Source organism: Sphaeramia orbicularis, chromosome 9 (genome assembly GCF_902148855.1).
Source record: "Sphaeramia orbicularis chromosome 9, fSphaOr1.1, whole genome shotgun sequence".
NCBI lineage: Eukaryota > Metazoa > Chordata > Actinopteri > Kurtiformes > Apogonidae > Sphaeramia > Sphaeramia orbicularis.
In genome coordinates, this window is record NC_043965.1 from 39,359,832 (window position 1) to 39,381,367 (window position 21,536).

The 21,536-nt window shown below is 35.6% G+C and overlaps 1 protein-coding gene across 10 annotated transcripts in view; it reads right to left on the minus strand.

The window, feature by feature from the left end:
* citb (citron rho-interacting serine/threonine kinase b) overlaps window positions 1-21,536 on the minus strand; it is a 105,844-nt gene that overhangs the window by 50,940 nt on the left and 33,368 nt on the right. For 6 of the 10 annotated variants that reach the window (XM_030144418.1, XM_030144416.1, XM_030144414.1 and 3 more), the window contains exons 13-17: window positions 19,059-19,233; window positions 15,188-15,385; window positions 14,718-14,771; window positions 7,241-7,438; window positions 1,247-1,440 (exon numbers count right to left, since the gene is read on the minus strand). In XM_030144418.1, the coding sequence (XP_030000278.1) occupies window positions 1,247-1,440; window positions 7,241-7,438; window positions 14,718-14,771; window positions 15,188-15,385; window positions 19,059-19,233 (819 nt within the window). Of the gene's footprint in view, window positions 1-1,246; window positions 1,441-7,240; window positions 7,439-14,717; window positions 14,772-15,187; window positions 15,386-19,058; window positions 19,243-21,536 lie in introns of all 10 variants that reach the window. The other 4 variants (XM_030144412.1, XM_030144415.1, XM_030144409.1 and 1 more) reach the window with 1 other exon arrangement.

Below are 21,536 nucleotides of genomic sequence, written 5' to 3' on the forward strand. Positions count from 1 at the left end.
TTTAAAAAAATGTATAAAAATTTAACTTTGACCTACTGTTCCCAAAATGTTACCATGTCTATTCTGGGTCACTGGCAATCTATAAACCCAGTCTGGTATGAATTCAACCAATAGTTTTGCTGCTAGAGTTTTAACATCAAACAAACAAACAAAACAAACCAAAAACAATACCCCTCGCCTCCTCTTCGGTGGGCGGGGTAATAATCTGCCAGTCTTCAGATCCGTAAATGGTTAAATACTGATGAAGAGCCTTCCGTAAGTAAAAAACTTGATGTATCACTTTGTTGTTTTGTAATGGTGCTATTATGTGGCTTTTGTGTTGCCAATTTTCTTCACTTTACATAATAATGATAATAAGTCCTAATAATTTAATTATTTTTCCCAGAATACCTTTTCACAAACCCTGGAGAAAATGCCTAAACTTGTTGCTTTCAGTGTGTGTAGGTGGAGATGGAGCTGGATCCAACTCTGTTAGCAACAGCAACATACTAGAAATAGAAACAGAACTCTTTCTCAAATTGTTACACGCCTTTTGCATCAGCTTTTTTTTTTTTTTTTTTTTGTAAATTGTGTCCTGGACTGTTCTTGAATCTACTAATCTCAAATATTTAATTAAGTCATTTCTCCCCACAGCTATCAGACTATAGAACAGTTTTCAGTAACACCCCCCCATATCACACGATGTGCATGTGCAACCATAATGTTAATATGTAATTAATATTTAATTTTGATTCTAATTCTATATCTTTATACATACATACATACATACATACATACATACATATATATATATATATATATATATATATATATATATATATATATATATATATATATATATATATACACACACACATATATACACACACACACATATATATATACACACATATATATATACATATATATACACACACACACACACACATATATATATATATATATATATATATATATATATATATATATATATATATATATATATATATATTTCCCTTGGCTGTCTTTTTCTCTGCACTTGCTTGAAAGTTCCTCACACTGGGATAAATAAAGTCTTATCTTATCTTATCTTATCTTATCTTATCTTATCTTATCTTATCTTATCTTATCGTGCCACCAGTAGCATGATCATGTGATACATCCTGGTCCATGTTTGTCCAGGTACTTTCTCCACTGGTAGTATTTCTTCAGCGATAAGGCAACAGGTACCAGAGTAATGAGACATGACTGTGTGTGTAGCTGTTACCTGTTCTGTTTCTCGGTGTCCAGCAGTCTCTGGATCTCCCTGGTCCTCCTCTCAGCCTGGTTCTTCTCATCCTCCAGTGTTGACCTCCAGGCGTCCCACTGCCTCTCCTTCTCCATCAGCTCATCATTCAGCGTCTCCAGCTCCATAACCTGCTCCTCCAACATGGTGCATGTGGTCTTCAGTGTCTCAAGGTTCTGCCACAAAACAGAATGTGATTGACAAATATCTCTGGAGGACACAACCAAACTCAAGTTTCATTCAGTGTCAAGAAAAAGGCAGATTTCTAAAGGGGATGAGGAAATAAAAATAGTCTTCTAACCTCAGAATTATTGACATTGTGATCATAAATGTTCAAAAGCCTGGGATTTCTCATTCAAAACTGATAAAGGAATTAGTCATATTCTTTACATTAGGTGGATTTAAATGCTTTTTCATGTTTTTTCATTTGACAAACAGGGGATGATTACAGCACTTTATGTACACTTCCTCATGCCTCTAAAAAACTTTAAATTGGCTTTAAATAGAATAGAATAGAATAGCCTTTATTGTTACTGTGTGTATAATGAAATTAGGAGTGCTACTCCAGTCATGGCAACAATATCAATAAAAAACAATTCTTCAGAACATAAGAATAGAGCAAATATAAAATTACAAAAACTAAAAATAAGATAAGAAAATAGAATATAAAATTTTACAAAAGTAAAATAAGAACAGAGCTAAAGTAGAATTAAAAAAAAAAAAACAGATATAAAATATGAATAGACACAATATTAACAATTAACAACAGTATATGAATTCAAGTCTATATAAAAATAGTATATTTATTCATTTATGTTTGGATAAATACTGTATAAATATGGCATTGTTATTACAAGAACAGAAAATTATTGCTCAGTTTATTGCACATTGGATGGTTTTCACTGGATGGTTTAGTTCACTGTATTTTTGTCCAAACACATGAACAAACTGACTGTTTATACAAGGGGAAATTCCAAATTTAGCAACTAGCAGACTCCATCAGTTCATAATCATATCATGATGAAGTGTATTATTCAAATGTACTTAAGGCTGCAATTATTTTGATTTTATTTTTTAACTAATTTAAACAGCTTGTGCGGATGTATTAGTGATTGAACGTTATTATTTCCCTCGCCATGAGGTAAAATTGCCTTTAGAAAAAAGTAATAAGTGGTTAAAAAAAAAAAAAAGAAAAAGTTAAAAAAAAAAAAAAGCATCAAATCCTTATTTAAAACCACAACATGGTAGTTTTTCATTTTCTAAAGAAAATACTGCTCATGCAAAACGAAATACAAAGGATGAAATAAAATTGTATGACTAAGTTACGATGGGTAAATATTCAAATGTAAATTGAGGGATCCTGTAATGTCAGCTGACCAATAATGCATAATATTCCAAACCAGAAGTAAACCAGAAAACCAAAAGTAACATCTGCATGACATTAACCCTTTCATGCATAGCGGTCACTACAATGGACAGTTATTCTCCAGCTGTTCTATTGTTTATTCATGGGTTTTGTTGTTTTAGTTCCATATCAGCCAACATAGTGGAGTTTATGCATCATCCCAAACACTGCAATTCATACAATTACTGTAACCTTGCTGCTCTTGATAAATCTGATCTGCAGAGAAATGTTTTAGTGTAAATCAATTGCTAATTGTTATTAGACTATAATTAACAGTTTTCTGAAACAAAAAGTTTATTTATTTATTTATTTTTGCATATCCTCTTGAGACCTAGCAATGCATTTTGTCCTCTGTAGGGGATAAATGTTTGACAGTTTAACTTAAAAAATACTACCCATTGCAAAGGACATTCCATTAAAAAAATCAATCAATAAATAAAAATTATTTTTAAAAATGTATCTGAAAAAACTGTTGCATTATGCAGTTTCCAATCAAGACAATTTTTTTTAATGTAAAAAAGCTAAAATTGTCAATTTCCTGGGTCTCAGGAGGATATTATCTCCATGAAATGAGAAATAACTAGTATTAGAGTATGAAAAAAATGTGAGAAAACATATGATTAGCACTCATTAAAAATGCTTTCATGTCATAGTTTTCACACAGTATATCACTTTCTGATGATGAGTTTTAAATACATGTTTCTTTGCTTCAAAAATTAAATGCATGGCATCCAGCTGAGTGGACATGTTTGTAACTCCACGAAAAATAAGTTCATAAAAAAAAAAAAAAAAATTCAATTGCATTGCTTTTTTCATCCCTAAAGAGGAATAAAAACACTCAAGAAAAAAATATTGACTAAGGTTCTCATAATTCATGCATGAAAGGGTTAAACATATTCCATTTCTTTTTGGCACCAGGATCTAATAATAGTTTAATTTTAAGCCATGCATGAAGAAAATTAGGTTTCAATATCATGACGTTTAGAGATTTGGTTTGACATTTGTTGAGTCACAGCACCAACAAAAGAAACATCAACCTCACAGTCAGATTTTAACCCCAGAACTGCAATTATAAAATACCACTGTGAACCATAGACAGGACTGATCCAAATGTAAGGCTGGGTCATGTCTATACCATGTGACAGTCTGCAGCTAGAGGTGTGAAACTGTTCTGATTCATGCTCAAATCCAAATGCTTTAGAAGGTGATTTCTGCAGAATGACTGTTTAACATGTTCTGGTTGTAGTGTTCAACCCCAATTCCCCAGTATTTGCAAAAAAGCATTAAAGTTTATGAATTTGAACATTAAATATCTTGTCATTGTGGTATATTCAATTGAATATAGGTCAAAAAGGACTTGAAAATCATTGTAGTCTGTTTTTATTTACGTTTTACACAACATCTCAACTTCAGAGGAATTGGGGTTGTACCTCTGAGCTGGTAACTCTTCTCATGTGTATCCTTAAAGCATCCATTCATTCATCCATCCTCGCCACTGTCACCAGTCACAAGTGTTTGCTCCTGGAGGATTCTGTTGGGTTTCTGTAAATTGACTTAAGAGTCTGGTTTTGACCAGCTCTATATATAAAATGCCAAGAGATAACTTTTTTGTGATCTGGCGCTATATAAATAAAATTTGATTGATTAAGTGATTTAATTGGTTTTCCCCTGTAAGTCGCTTTGGAAAAAAGCGTCTGCCAAATGCGTAAACATAAACATAAACATAAACATAAAAAATGAAAATGTTCATTAGTGTATTTACTTATTTATTTATTTTTTGTAAACTGAACAGAACAGTTCTTATACTGTGATAGAAGGTTCTGTTCACATAGACCAGCCCTAACTAGAAACACTATTTTGGAGTTATTTACATGTATTGAACACAAAATGTTTTACCAATATTGTTCACGGGGCCTACACAAAGTTCTATCTTTTATGTCTTCTAATAATGCACTGCCTTAGACGAAGACAAATATAGCTTGAGCTGGTGCTGCAGCAACACCACAGCCCTCTGAAGTCCAACACTTCCACAGCTGACACGACCTGGGAGTGATGGGGATGACACATCCCTCCCACACACCACCCCGTCCCTCGTATATGACTTCCATCGCTGGTTACACAACCAGCCGGAATGAGAGCGCTACTGGACACCCACACACGTATCCTCCCACAGCGGCAGCGCACACATCACACAGCCTCCTCGCTAGTGCTCTCTCTACATAGATTCATCCACAATACAGCACATAACAATGCTGGAAATTTCCAAGGGTTTCTGCTGCCTGATTTACACTTAACACTGCCAGAGCTGGGAGGGATGTCTAGGTCACCTGTCACAGGTTGTGTGAAAATATCATAGAATATGAGTAAGTGAAAGTTGGTGTCTGTCTGACGGACTATGAGTAGGGAGCTGGCAGTGTGAAAGAACCTGGACTGGAGTACAACTGTTTGAGGAAAACTCTTCTTTTACAATCCAAATTGCAACTAAAGACAGCCTCTATTTTGGAAGTTTTTTGTTTACAGCATTTTGAAAACTAGAATAGCAGCAGTATGATTGTGTAGTATTATGTACTAGGGATAGGAATCACAGACTAACCTTTGATACACTGCAATCATAATACATTGCCCATGATCTACAATACATCATGATGTGTGAAACTAAAAAAACATGCCTAAAAAAAGTCTGTGTAGGTTCTCATCCAAAAAGTCTCTTGGATGAGAGACGAAGCGTTTTTAAAAGACCAAATCCAGTCCATCTGAACCTATTCAATTCAGTTCAATTCAGTTCAGCGCAGTTCAATTCAACTTTATTTATAAAGCACGTTTCATGCACAAGGCAGACTCAATGTGCTTCACAACAGGTATATAACATAAAAAAGTAAAGTAAACAATCATATGTACACACACTAAACCTAGAACCTAGAACTACCAAGAACCTAAAAAAGCAAAAACTATTGACTGATTCAAAATTAGGGATGTAACAATTACCGGTATATCAATAAACCGCAGTAAAATTGCAGATGGTTAGTATTACCGTTTAAATCCTAATTATCATGATAACCATGTTTGATTACTGCACGTTTAGGGGAAAAAAACCCTATGTAAAGCTATGCTTTTATGTCAAATATTTGAGTATAGTTTTAATTTATTACAATTTTGATTGTATATACCTTATATTTGGAACCAATATTCAATTTCAAAGTGTTTGAAAAGGTTCGTTAAGTATCTTTGTGCTATTTATGCAATAAATTATATACATTTTTCAAATCAGATTTTATATTTTTTTGTGTGTTTTCTGGCCTTTTATGTTGATATAGTAGGTTAAAGTGAAATAAAGAAATAGCCAGATGATATAGATGAAGTTGTGCTGAAAAAAAGATACCAAATATGGGTATAGTAAACATTTCTGTATATAGTATATAAAGGCAAAATTAAAAGTACTGAAAAACAGCCAAAATAGGCTCAGACCCCCAAGGGTTAATATTTGAATGTTTGTGCCAAGATAAAGTGCATTGTGCCTATTATTTTATTTGTTTTTTTTTTTTCTTTTTTTTTTTTTTTAAATACAACTTGGTTAAATTATTTCAGTGTGTGTATTAGTACTTTTTGAACATTTTGAGCACAATTTCAATAATACTGCGATAATAATGATAACCATGATAATTTTGGTCACAATAACCGTGATATGAAATTTTCATATCGTTACATCCCTATTCAAAATACTGTGATATGAGTTTCACATAATCTGCCTCTTCAATAGACATACACTGACTGAAAGCTCCATTTCCATGCCTATCATCATGTTGAGTACTGACTCTGGTCAGTCAGACAGTACAATTAAGGCACAACATACAGTTTTCACAAACTGATATTTTTTCCCACCCCTACAATGCACTGTACACTCATGTTAAAGCGTATCTTAGTATTAACAGTCAGGGTTCCCTACCATTATGAGACCATTAAAAGCATCACCTTGGCTGAAGATACAGAAAAGAGATTTCTGTATCACCCTGGAGAGAAAATACACCATATTCGGCCTGTAAATAAGCCTTTTAAAGTAAAGGTTGCCTATTTGATATCATGTTACTGTGCAAAAAAACATATATAACACATTACACAATGCCTTGCTTTTAGTCAAATAAAACAACCATGACAGCATGTAAGCCCTCAACAAACCTAGTGAAAACTGATACTAATGATGACATGGAAACAAGTGCTTTCATTAAAATTAGCACTTTAATTACCACCATAGAATGTACGTAATTACATGGCTTCTAACTGACACCACTGAAGTGATGAAAACTACACATGCATGTTATTGACGCTATTTGGAGACTGAGAGCCTAGAAAATAGGTCCACCTGATTTACCTCCTTTAAGTCAGCGGAAGAAAAACAAACCAGTCAATAAAAGCACATTTCATACATATTAATGCAGTTAAAAGAGTTTCACAGATGATTGATAAGCTGATAGCATGGCACAGACAAAAACAGCAACAGATTTGTTAATGGAATAAAATATAGAAAATGCATGAGCTGGGAGAGAGAGCACCCACGCAAATCCAACACAGCTCACCTGTTTCTGGTTGTTAAGGTGCATTTCACGGTCGGCGACCTCCCGACGCAGCTGGTCCACATCCTGGCTGAGCTGCAGTCGGTCCTCTCGTTCATCTGAAGCCTCATCCAGCTGCTTGGACAGGTAGAAGTTCTGGCGGTTCAGCTCAGCGTTCTCCTGGGTCAGTGTGGTCAACTGCTCCTCCAGGTCTGTGATCACCTGCAGGAAGTCAGATTGTCACTTACAAAAAAGAAAGAACACTCTGCACCGCTGCATATTATTCTTCACCTGCAGACAAAGTCGACCTAACACCCCACACAGTGTCAACACTACTGCACATCCTTACATTTGAGCCATTTTCAAATACTCAACTCAACTCAACTTTATTTATCATGGGAAATGGGAAAAGGACAAAGCGGGTGTAGTTGTTTTTCCGAATTGATTGAATTGTGTTCGGCTTTGAGATGCTTTTAAGGAACATTGTTGTTATACTTTTAGTACCGTTTAAAATGATGGTGGCATTTTATATGTATGTTCTTATCAGTTTTCAGTTTGGTTTTAGTACTGACTTTCATTGTGTTTATGTATATTTTTAGCGTGGATGTATGGCTGTAATTTCCACTTTGTGTAACTTCTGCTTCTGTCTTGGCCAGGACACTATTGAAAAAGAGATTTTTAACCTCAATGAGATTTTTTCCTTGGTAAATTAAAGTTATAATACTAATAATAATAATAATAATAATAATAATAATAATAATAATAATAATAATAATAATAATAATAATAATAATAATAAAGCCTTCTAAAAACAATACAGTTGGCCAAAGTGCTGAACACAGACATACAAACAAAGAAAACACAAAAAGAATCAAATAAATGAAAACAATAAAAGTAATTATACAGTAAAACCATAAAACCCAACCTCTCAAACTGAGTTAACAGCCAAAGAGAAAAAATGTGTAGTTTAGGTTGTGTTTTCACTAAATATTAACCCATAAAGACCCAGTGCTACTTTTGTGTCAGTTCCCAAATCAATTTTTGTCTCTATTTAACCTTTCTTAAGTGATTTATCACCATTCATCATCATATTATTCTCTGTATTTTGCATTTTTTCAGTGAAAATCGGGCCTTTTCCTACATTTCATTTACTGATCATGTACTTTAATCATCATGGTGAGATTAGATTTGAGGGTTATTATATAAAAAAAACTGAAAAAACCTTAGAAAAAAGTGACTTTTTCAATGAAACATATCATAAACTGAATGTAAAAACAAGTATGTCCATCCACTGTCACTGATTAAACTCCATGGGTTTTACTGGTGAACCAATGTTGTAGAAGATGACAGTGTTTCCATGGTAACTATGGAGCCTCTGAACATCCACATGGGTCATATCTGATGACCACAAAAAGATGAATAACTGCACTTTACACCAATTATTTACATGGATTGATAGAATTAGTGGATCAACAGATATTAAACATTTTACATCAGTAGATGGATTTGGTTGCTGGAGTATGTTTGGATCTTTATGGGTTAAACACAGAAACTAGAAGACGATGTTTCATCGTTGTGTTTTTTGTCTTGCTATTATAAACCCTAATCCTAAACACAAAATCCATGAACGTTCAGTCAGGATTATGTTCCATAAATGGTTGGAAGCAAAAACTTAACTTTATTTTCAGTTTTAATCAACAACTGTTACCTCATTGGACCTTTTTAAGATGTACAGTGGTGGCATTTGTGATATATTGCATGAAGAATCACTCAGTTTTAAATAAAAAAATGTATCAAAACAAAAAGAAAAAAGAATCGCTCACTTTACAGTTTCTATTCAAAGTTTGTATTCAAACCATGGCAAAACTCAGGTATGACACCGACTACATCAGAAGTGGTTTTATCTACACTGAGGACAAAAATCTCAGGGGGTTTAATACTTGAAAAAGTGACTGAATGTACTTTTAATTTTTAACTGAGTGCACATTTTTGGTTTTGGTTAAAAAGTACCAATTTAGCGTTAAAGAGAATACTTCCATATTTACCATCACCACCTGCTGGTCAGTTTGGTTCATCATTAAACTTGTCTTCTATGTTTTCATACTGTGACATTCTGTATTATCTCAGGTTCAAAACACACCACCTTTTTATTAAATAAATTTGAGAAGTTTAACTGTATCAACTTGGGTCACAGCTTGTCATTTAGGGGTGATAGTGGGTCCTGAAGCCAGACCAGTTGAGAACCGCTGGTCTAAACTCTATTACACATCCTCACATGATGCAGATATCCAGGTTGGTGATATAATACTGTAATCATTCTGGAATTAAATCAAGGATACTTGTTTTAACCCAGGCGGCACTGAAAACAAGAAGCAGGCTAATCATTTCATCAGTATCAGTGTGTTCCTTTAATCAGCAGCGACTACTGTGCACGTCGCAGGGAAATGAGGGTTAGAGGCTGATGAGGCTGGCTGTTGAGAGCTCCTTATTCTCAGCTCTCATGGGAACATACGTATCACATGGAACGTAGAGGTGGTGGGGAGAAAGAGGCAAAGCTTTTAAGTACATAAATTAGCTGTCTGTTCTGCACTGACTCAGTGCTTTTGCTCCCCCAAGGCAGGGGACTGACAGCACCAACTGAATACTGAGGGCGGGGCGAGGAAGTCTATGGTGGAAAGGATGCAGCGGTGATCTGGCAAGCCTCTATGTTTACTCTAATCGTCTGTCATCCTAATCTATAGAGCGACTTCCAGACCTAAAGTAAATCACATCCGGAGCATCTACTACTGAATACAAATTGCTCAATACTATTTGTGAAGCCTGTGGGAGTTCAGCAATAAAAGGACTGATTAAAGAGGCTGTAAGTCACACTGAGGAGCTGACGTTGTGAAGGTGAATACACCTGATGAACCCACGTATAAGAGTTTTAATCCAATTTGAATCTTTTTTTTTATCTCTTAACTTCCACCAGCTCAACATGGACTCATTTTAGGGTTAGAGTTTGGGTTTTACTTGAGCCATGTTGAAAGAGAAACTAGACAATGTTTTAGGGATGCACCGATTCCGATACGAGTATCGGGCATCGGCTCCGATGCTCAGTGTGTGTACTTGTATTCGTACTCGTAAAAGATATCCGATACAAATGCACCGATACCACTTACGGCTGTGTGACATTCACAGTTCAGTGCAGCAGGTACGCGGTGGTGGAATAATGTGTGGGGAGTGTGAGTGTGGAGATTTTTCAAAATAAATGACGGTGATAAAAGTAACGCTGACTGACAGTAACGTTAAAGACACAGACAGATACGGACGCAGTGTTCTGTCCGTCCTCTATGTACATTCCATCCGTTTTCCAGGTGCTTGTGGATGCGTACCCAGACGGAGAATACCACCGAGAACCGTGGAGGAAGAGGATCTGTTTAAAGAGTGACTGTGTGAGTTACAGAAAATCTACTGACAGATTTATGACAACTACCCAGGGCTGGGCTGGGGGTACGGAGCAGTGCGGACCGCTGCCAGCGGAAGTGAAAACGAAACTTATTGCTCATTTCTCTTTTCTCTACCTGCTGAAGCTAAGCTTTTAAACCTTACTAGCGAAAACGCTGCAATATTAGCATCACATTAGTGTTGCCTCTGTCGTCTCCATATTCATTATTACTGACTTTCTTCTTCTCCTCAAAAAATGTTACTCTTCTTCATAGTATTTGTCCAGTATGGTTAATTCAGAGCGGTGCCCCCTGGTGGATTAATTGAGAAACGCTCATTCCATCACATTAAATGTCAGTAGCAGCACCTTTTTCCAGTCAGACTAATGACAACGACAATAAAGCACATTTACAAAAGGAACTAAGAACTGGAACGGGATTATTAAGTACTCGTATCGGTACTCGGTATCGGCAAGTACTCAAATGTAAGTACTCATACTCGGTCTGGAAAAAAGTGGTATCGGTGCATCCCTACAATGTTTAATAGATGTGTTTTTTGTTTTTTTTTTGCAACACATGGGGGTGCGATCCATAACTACTACTACAACTACTACTACTATTACTACTACTATAACATAACTAATGCTGGCATGAAACAATAGTGAAACTTTACATACTTTCAACGTCCAACTCCCAGGTTCTATTCCTCTCTTATACAGCGGATCTTACACGAAATTTTCACAACTTCTAACCTGTATCCACTGGACACAAAATACTGCACCCCATGAATTTGTCACATTTACCCCCCTTTTACGGCGCCCCAGTGCATGAAGACATTTGCGAATTCTGAGACTCCCAACAGTTCGGTTCAGGTGAACATTAGTGCCAGTAATGCAGGATATAGGTGTAAGAAAGCTGTCACAACCTGCCTGTCATTTCAGTTGGTTGGGTGCCCCCCCCCCGAGGATGAAATTCATTGAGCAGAAGTCCCCCTCAACAAATCACACCCTGTTAACAGTTATGTACATTTGTTCTAGTTATTGGTAGTTATACTAGTCACAGCTGTTCTGGTTTTTGACAGTTCTAATTCAGTGTGCTATGCATCCATGTGTCTCCCACTATTTCCCCCCTTCTCCAATCTCTCTTCTCCCCTCTCCCCCAATCTCTCTCTCTCTCTCTTCCTCTTAATTTAGCCCTTTCTCCTCAACCCCAACTGGTCATGTCAGTGGTCCATCCTCCAGAGTCAGGGTCTGGGTATCATGAGATAACTTTTGTTATGATGTGACACTATAGAGATAAATTTTGATTGATTGATTGATTGATTGATAGCAATAGAGTGAAAATGGTACCTTAAATTGGTCACCAGCATATAGAAAAAACAAAATGAACAACCCAGACATGACAAAAGGACAACATTGCAAACAGGGACCCAACACATGACAAATTATAAGGGATAAAAACAAAGTTCAGAAAACAGTATTTAATCTAAGAGGTGAAAGTATGCAAAGTTTGTACATGATGAGTGCATATAAGAATTAGGTAGGAGGACTGAGCATCATCCTATGTGTATTGAAGCAGCATTAAAACTTCTGTGTGCAAAACAGAGTGAAATGTTGAAAAAGTTCAAAAGAGCCGAGCACCAAAAAGAACACACCAAAAAATATTTTGCATTCCTACATAAGTGTGGTCAGAAAAGCAACTACGACTGCCTTTTGCTGCAGAATCTTGGCTGCATTTGTCTGAACTGAAGCCAGCTGAATATATGGACGCTGCTTTCGGAACAGTTTGCAAGTGGGAGGATCTCAGAAGTAGGGCAATGGGATAAAGGAAGACCACGACGTTCTCTGTGGGGTATTTTTTTTTTAGGTATTAAAAGTTTTAAAGCACATCATGTTCTTGAGGTTAGTAGAACAATGGGAGTAACACTAACCCACTGTCCCCACAGTGATACAAATAACAGGATGTGAATGTAGAGAAGTCTTCATGATGACAACATATTCACATGTAGCCCTCATCCTCTGTAAATAAATAAAAGGATGACCTGTAAATGTCTGTAACTAAGTAAAGTATGACTTTTAGAAACAATTTCACCATGTGAAAAGGGTGCTACTGTTAATTTAATGTAATAAAAACAAGTTGTACATATTGTAATTTACTGTCTACTTCTAAAGATTCAGCAATGGACAAGTTAAATGCCTGGAGAGATGACATCCAAGACAGCATAGAATACAAAAAAAACCAAAAACAATAAATGCACAGTTTAAGTTACTTCAATGTAAGTATCTGATGTGGATGTACAGTGGTGGATAACCCTATGCATTTGTGAAATATTGCATTAAGAATCAGTCTGAAGTCACTGAACTCTGCCAAGTCTTGCTCCATTCTTCAAACCCACATGCCTGCTTCTGCACGTGCTCTGTTCCATCAAGGTCAAAACAGGATGTTTCAGCAAAATAATGAAACACATCTAGGGCATGACATGTAGAAACTTTCAAGAATTTAGTTTTGTTATTTTTCCCTTCCCAAGTGACTATTTTTCACCATTTCAGCAACAACATTTAATATGGGGCCAATCCCGTGCCTCAGTGAGGTTGAGAAACATGTAGGTTTTTATAACACTATACAGTGATTCCGAGAGATTTTATAGACATTTTGAAGCGTTAAATAGTGACTATGGGTGTTTTTTTTGTCTGTTTATGACCTTATAACAGTTGTTTTATAGCATGTGTTTACTTTTTAGCAAGTGCTGCTTGGATGTTTTATGGCAAGAGGAGAGAGATTGTTGTCATGGCAACCGAGGAGGAGGTAGATGATGATGTCCAATAACACACTAAGGTTGAAATTTTGAGTTTCAGAGTATTTCAATGAGTACCTTATAAAGGGTTAACTATGAAAATGATCACCTGAAGGAAGTCAGATTGTCACTGATAAGAAAAAAAACAAAACTGAAAACACTGCTGCATATTATCGTTCATCTGCAGACAAAGCTGACCTAACTCCTCACACACTTTTGAGCAGGAGGTTTTGGAAGTATCATTATTGGTATAATTGGTTAATATCACACAGTGTCTCATTATAAGAGGCTTTGGTGACAACAGAGTGTGATTTTAGAACAATTGGTGATTGGTGAAAAAAGGGTGATGAAGAAATGACGCAGGAGAGAGAGGAAGAAAAAAAATAAAAGATCAGTGTTTCTTCTGAATCCAGCCTCGATAAACACTCACACACCATGAAGCACGGTGAGTTGTCTAACAGTTCCAGACGGGCTAGTTTGGTAATTGTCGATCTCTCATTTGTTTGTGTGAACAACATAATTGCTCGCTATAAACTGATGGCATCACGGAAACAAACACTCCAACGGGAACTTCACACAGCAATTTATGGTTTGATTGCATTCATATTGTTTTTGAGAATGGCTTTGAAAATGTGAACTGCAGCTCTGGTTGTACACATCATACTCCATCAAAACAATAAAAAAAAACATTGTAATCGTGTTGTGAAGAAGAGTAAGATGATGGGAATTAATCATTACCTCTGCTGATCAGAAATTTACATTTAGTGACATATGTTCATGTTTTGCCATTTCACTCCAATGAAACAGCTCCAAGTAATGTAAGCTAGGTCTGATTTAATGTTTGATGAGATAATTTATCTAATGGTGAGTTATCAATCTACCATACATGTTAACAAACATGCAAATAATAGAAAACTAAGCTGCCAAAATAGTGCTAACTGCTGTTGCTAAGTACCATTCTAAGACTTTACATATGATTTACACTTGTGTTTTATCTGATGTTTACTGTCTTTCCATAAAAAGAGGACATAATGTTGACAGGTGATCAACTCAAACAGGCTGTTAGAAAACAGAAGAGTTGCTTCATACCTGATGGAAGTGGCAAAGAAATATTTTGAAAACGTGATTTATTTGCAAAAACAACAACACACAAGAAGTGATAACATTTCTAGCTACTTCAGGTGGGCTGTTAGTGAGCTGTGATTATCACAGGTGTTTGAGTCTGCATCGATAACGGCATATTCCTGGATAGAATGAAAAGGCATAAAAGATAAACCCTTACCGCACAGCTGTCTCTCAAAGCATCAAACTTGCGCTGAATCTCATCTCTGTGTGCCTAGATAGATAGATAGATAGATAGATAGATAGATAGAGAGAGAGAGAGAGAGAGAGAGAGAGAGAGAGAGAAAGAGAAATGATACATAGATAGACCGATAGATAGGTAGATAGAGAGAGAGAGAGAAATGATAGATAGATAGATAGATAGATAGATAGATAGATAGATAGATAGATAGATAGATAGATAGATAGATAGATAGATAGATAGATAGATAGATAGATAGATAGATAGAGTAAAAAATAGAATGCAAGAGCAAACACATTATACATAATAAACTACTGTAGAAGTATAAAAAATAGAACGGTAAGATGCAACAATAAGCTGTAATGTGCAAAGTAAAATGTGATGTTTCATTATATAACTTCTACAGAGAATATCGTGTCAGTTTGTTTCCTGTTCCATGTGGTTCTCACTCTGAGGACGGTGATCTCCTCCTCGGCCTCTGCGGTGGTTTCCTCCAGCTCGGTCTTGGCCTGTTGCAGCTGGTTCTCCAGAGCGTGGCGGGCTGCCTGCAGGTTACTGATCTGGGATTCACGCTCCTGCAGTGACAGGGTCAGCTCTGTCACCTGACGCTTGATCTCCAGCTTCTGCTCCTCGTGTTCCAGCCCGATCTACAAAGACAGACAGAAAGGGGGCATTCCACAACCGAGAGGAGCAGGGTAGAGGTGAATCACCCCCAGGAGGAGCCACGCTGACACAACACAAGTCCACTGGAATGAGTGGGCAAAATACCTGACACTTCACCTTGTCTGACTTAGCCTTCATCCATTTATGTGGCTGGGTTTTATTGTTCCCTTTGAGCTAAAGTTGCAGAAAAACTCTGTATTGTTTAACCCAGAAAGACCCACACATCCACTGATCTACTGATCTAAAATATTTAATACCTATTGATCCACCAATTCGATCAATCCATGTAAATAATTGATGTAAAATACAGCTTTTCATCTTTTAATGGTTACACTGGTCTACAATTTTTTAGAAATGATTTGCTTCAGAGATTAAATGTGCTAAATGTTACGTATTTTAATAAGATTAATTGGAAAATAAATTAAGTGCCGGTTTGCTGATGTTTTCAAGATATATGATTAAGTGTTATTACACATATATATTGGTTTATGTACATTTATATAATAGTTTTATAAATCTTACACTAAATAGAACCTGTAAAGTGAATGCATTCTAATGTGCAGACATGGTTTTGAAGTAGATCTTGTAGCTCTGAGACAAATATTACTTTTAAGTCAAACCCATTCTCTCGTTAATTCTTGAATTTCGCATTTTGACCCAAGGCTGTATCTTGGAAAGTTCAGCCAACCAGGATTTTTGACTTGATTTTTCTTTATCAGTGACTCTCATGTGGTAAAATTTCATTACTTTTATTCTGGAAGCATTTTCCTTGTAGACCAGTGTTATCAGATATGACCCATTTGGAGGTTCAGAGGTTCCAGAGTTACCATGGAAACACAGTCATCTTCTATAACATTGATTCACTAGTAACACCCATTGAGTTGGATCAATGACAGTGGATAGACAAACTGGGTTTATGTTCAGCTATTGAATAAGTCACTTTTTCTTCAGTTTTCTCTGTTTTTGATATAATAACCTTAAACTTTACTTTGAGCTTTTATGAACATCTACATGATCAGTGAATTAAATATAGAAAAATACATGATTTACACTGAAAAACACAAAATAAGCAGGATAATATTACAATCAATGGAGATAAATCACTCATGAAAGGTTAAATATATCATCAGATATGACCCACTTGGACATTCAGATGCTCCATAGTTACTATAGAAACAACGTCATCTTCTACAACACTGATTCACCAGTAAAACCCATTGAGTTTAATAAGGACAGTGGATGTAGATGCTTGTTTTATGTTTAGTTAATGATACATTTTACTGAAGAAGTCACTTTTTGTTCAGTGTTCTCTCCTTTGATATAATAATCTTTGCATTAACTCTGAGCTTTTATGAACATCTGCATGATCAGTAAATTAAATATAGAACTAGAAGCACTCGGAGAGCGCAGACCTCCGCCAAGGCTGATCAGTGGCCCCCCCCGTGGGCCCCCCCACCCCCGATCACCACCAAAATTTAATCATTTCTTCCTTATCCCATTTCCAACAAACCCTGAAAATTTCATCCAAATCTGTCCATAACTTTTTGAGTTATGTTGCACACTAACGGACAGACAAACAAACAGACAGACAAACAAACAAACAAACAAACAAACAAACCCTGGCAAAAACATAACCTCCTTAGCGGAGGTAACTAGAAAAGCATTCGAAGACCTCCGCCAAGGCACATCAGTGCCTCCCCGATCACCACCAAAATTTAATCATTTGTTCCTTGTGCCAGTATCAACATTTCCTGAAATTTTCACCCAAATCCGTCCATATCTTTTTGAGTTATCTTGCACACAGACAGACAGACAGACAGACAGACAGACAGACAGACAAACCAATGCCGACAAAACATAACCTCCTTGGCAGAGGTAAAAATACTTGATTTTCACTGAAAAATGCAAAATGCAGATGGTAATATTATAATAAACTGTGATAAATCACTTAGGAAAGACTGGATGTTGTGACAAAAATAGTTGTGGGTCTTTCAGGGTTAATAACACAAAATTATCATAACACACCAGCAGGAACTCACAGGTTTTTTCAGTACAACTGACTAAATATCCTAACATATAGAACTAGGCTTGTTCTGTTATGAATGATTCACACTTTTAATTTATTTTTCTACTGTCCATATGAGCTGACAAAAATAATAATTATTATTTTTTTTTAAAATAGCATAAAACTATGCACTAAATATGTGTAATATCAACTAACAGCAACAATAAAACAATGTGAGGGTGTTAATGTGCAATACTTGTTAAATTACAAAAATAACATTGAATGAAATAAAACATGACCACATTTATTGAGTATTTTTTGCAGGTTTAGCTGCTGTTGAAGCTGAAACATGCAATAGTCTCCGTGTAAACAGGAACAGCCTTTAACACTGAGTTTGAGTGACAGCACAGGAAACATTAACCCTGTCTTTGCATTTTAGGTGTTTACATGCTTTAAAACCAAAAATTCCTCCCAAAACTGAATTAATTTGATTAGTTTAAAAGCTCAATCGAGTATGGGAGTTACAAATTACCTAAATGCTTTATACTCTTTGTGCAGAACTATCAGATGTTCTATGTGTTCACTATGTTTCACTGCATTGTCCCCAATAAATAAATGAATAAAACAATAAACAAGATATATAGTCAGTGCCATCAGTGTAAGCTTTAATTGACTGACATATAAACTGATCCACCATAACATTATGACTGACAGGCAAAGTTGTATTAGTTTTAATAATGGTTTATCTCATTATAGTAGAACCTGTCAGTGGGCTGGATATATTAGGCAGCAAGTGAACATTTAGCCCTCTATGCTGATGTGTTAGAAACAACTAAAATGGTTAAGAGTCTGGGTGTCATCCTCGATAACACTGTCTCAGTCCAATGTCATATTAACACAAGTGGTGCCAGGCACAACAAACCCCACCCCTCACAGTTGTTGTAGCTTTTTTTGGCATCGATCCAGCTGATGTCATCATGTCTATGCATGTGGTGATGTCAGCGTATCAATTGCCTCTATATGTGTGCCTAGTTTGAAGTAAACTGAAACAAATTGACGTTTTTAGAGACATTTGAAATTTTGTCCATTATAAGTAAATGGGGAAAAAAATATTTTAAAAATTCATAAAAAAATTTGAACTTTGACCTACTTTTCCCAAAATGTAATGACAGCTATTCTGGGTCACTGGCAATCTATGAACCCAAATATGAATTCAACCAATGGTTTTGTTGCTATAGTGTTAACAAGCAAAGAAACAAAGAAACAAACCGAACCAAAAACCATCCCCCTTGTCTCCTCTTCGGGGGGGTGAGGTAAAAATCAATCATAAATTAAAGTGTTTTTGCTCTTTTGAGACATACAAACACAAGTAAAAGAAGTATGGAGGGCAAACTCATTATTAATTCTCCATTTAAAAGGTCTCCTCGTGTTTATAGCAATTTAAGCACTTCATTATACAATCACACTTAATTTCCTGTTACATAAAGAATTATGAATAGAAGTGACAAACTGGAACAGGACTGCATGAATATTTATGAATGAAAACGGAAAAGATGTTTCACTTCTGTGTCATCCTGCAAGCGGCAAGTCTTTATCCAAGGCGCTGAATAGTGTTTCATAATCTAGCTGTTAGCCTTTGTAGTGGCCCTCACCTCTCTGAGCCTCGTCTCCAGCTCCATCACACGGCTTTTATTGCTTTGCTCTTGCTGACTCATTTTCTCAAGATGCTCCTCCAGTTTAGCATTTTGGGCCTCCAGCTTCCCAGCCTGAGACTCCAAGTAGAACTTCTGCTGGCGAAGCTCTGAGATCATCTCCTCCTGGGCTTTCCTGCCAAGCCCACAAATACACAAGGAGAACCCAAATATTAGGGTCAATGTGAGCGTTGTGTGCACATAATGTCTACGATCAAAACAAGGGACTGAAGAAAAAGAGGTACATAGGTAATTCATTTCTTGCCCTTATCCCATAAAGACCCAAACATCCACTGGAGACCAAAGCATCTATTAATGTAAACGGTTTAGTACCTGTTGAATCACAAATTCTAGCAAAACATGTAAATAATTGATGCAAAATGCAGTTTGACGTCTTCTCATGGTTATTGGATATGACCGATTTTTATGACCCAGCTTTATACTTGAATGGAACAACTGTGACACCCAATAATTTCCCCCTAGGATTAATAAAATATTCTCATTCTGATTTGGATGTCCAGAGGCTCCGTAGTGAACGTGGAAGCACTGTCATCTTCTGCAACATTGATTCACCAGTAAAACCCATGGAGTTGGATCAATGACAGTAGACAGAGACACTTGTTTTATGCTCAGTTAATGATAGATTTGACTGAAAAAGCCACTTTTTATTCAGTTTTCTCTGTTCAGATATAATAATAATAACCTTTAATGAGCTTTCACATTCAAAGTAAATTAAGTATAGGTAATTAAAATACATAAAAATACATGAATTATAGTGACAAATGCAAAATATATAGGACAATAATACAACAAGTGGTGCTAGGTACAACAAACCCCACCCCTCGCATTTATTTCACTTATTACAAGTAAATGGTAAGACTTTTAAAAATTCATAAAAAATTTAACTTTGACCTACTTTTCCAAAATGTAATGACATTTATTTGTATGAACCCAATTTGGTAAGAATTCAACCAATAGTTTTACTGCTAAAGTGTTAACAAAGAAACAAACAAACCACACCAAAAACAATACCCCTTGCCTCCCCTTTGGGGGGGCAGGGTAACAAAAGGTGATAAATCATTTAAGAAAGTTTAAAGAGAGAAAAATTCCGTTGGGAACTGACGCAAAAGTAGCATTGGGTCTGATTTATGTTACAGCTATAACATCAGTGGCTGAAAAACCAAACCTCCTCCTCTCTGAAAAATGCACTTAGTTGAGAAAACTAAAATAAACTTGCTGTTTTCTTGCAGAATGCTATTTGGTAACAAAACCTAATAAAATCTACACTTTTTTGGACTGTACTGCTTTTTACAAATAGCATTTTTCATAAAAACAGAGATATTTAAGTTCTTATCTTGTTTTAAAGTAGATATTGATTGGGTTTTAAACTTCTTTTTATTGGGGTTTTAATTTCTTCAAACTTCTTTTAACCTTGGTCTAAGTTCAGAGGTTTATTTTTATCTTTTATCACAGTCATTCTGTCATCAACCCATCTCTCTATTATCGTTTACATCCTGATCGGTAGAACTTGGAATACTTTTATTTTACTGTATCATGTCTATAGTCAACACATGTCTTGGTTTCATTACATGTCATCGTGGTTTGAGGAACGTCAAAAGGATGTTGTCATTTGACTGCAAAACAAATGTACCTATGGGTATAAATACAGTAACCTGAACCTGAACCTGATCTGGAGCATCTATTACATAATAAAAAATACATAAAAGCACATGGCTTTAACCCTTTATTGGACAAGTGACTATTTTTGGTCATTTCTACACACATTACAAGTGGGATGTAACAATTACTGGTGTAACGGTAAACTGAGGTAAAATTGCAGACGGTTAGTATTACTGTTTAAATTCTAATTATCATGATAACCGTGTTTGATTAGCACACTTTTCTGGAGAAAAAGCCTATGTAAAGATCTGCTTTTATATCAAATATTTGAGTATAGTTTTAATTTATTACAATTTTGATTTTATATACCTAATATTTAGAACCAATATTCACTTTTAAAGTCTTTGAAAAGGTTTGTTAAGTATCTTTGTATTACTTATGCAATAAATTCTATAAATTTTTCAAATTGGATTGTATATATTTTTCTGTCCTTTTATGTTTTTATATTAGGTTAAAGTGAAAAAATAATAGGCAGATGATATAAATGAAGTTGTGCTGGAAAAAAAGAAAGCAAACATGGGTATAGTAAACATTTATTTATATAGTATATAAAGGCAAAATCAAAAGGCCTGAAAAATGGACAAAATAGGCTCAGACCACTAAGGGTTAACATTTGAATGTTTCTGCAACAAAAAGTGCATTGTGCCAATTATTTTATTGAGTTTTTGTTGTTTTTTTTGTTGTTTTTTTTTCAAAATACAACTCGGTTAAATTATTTCAGTGTGTGTATAAGTACTTTTTGAACATTTTGAGCACAAT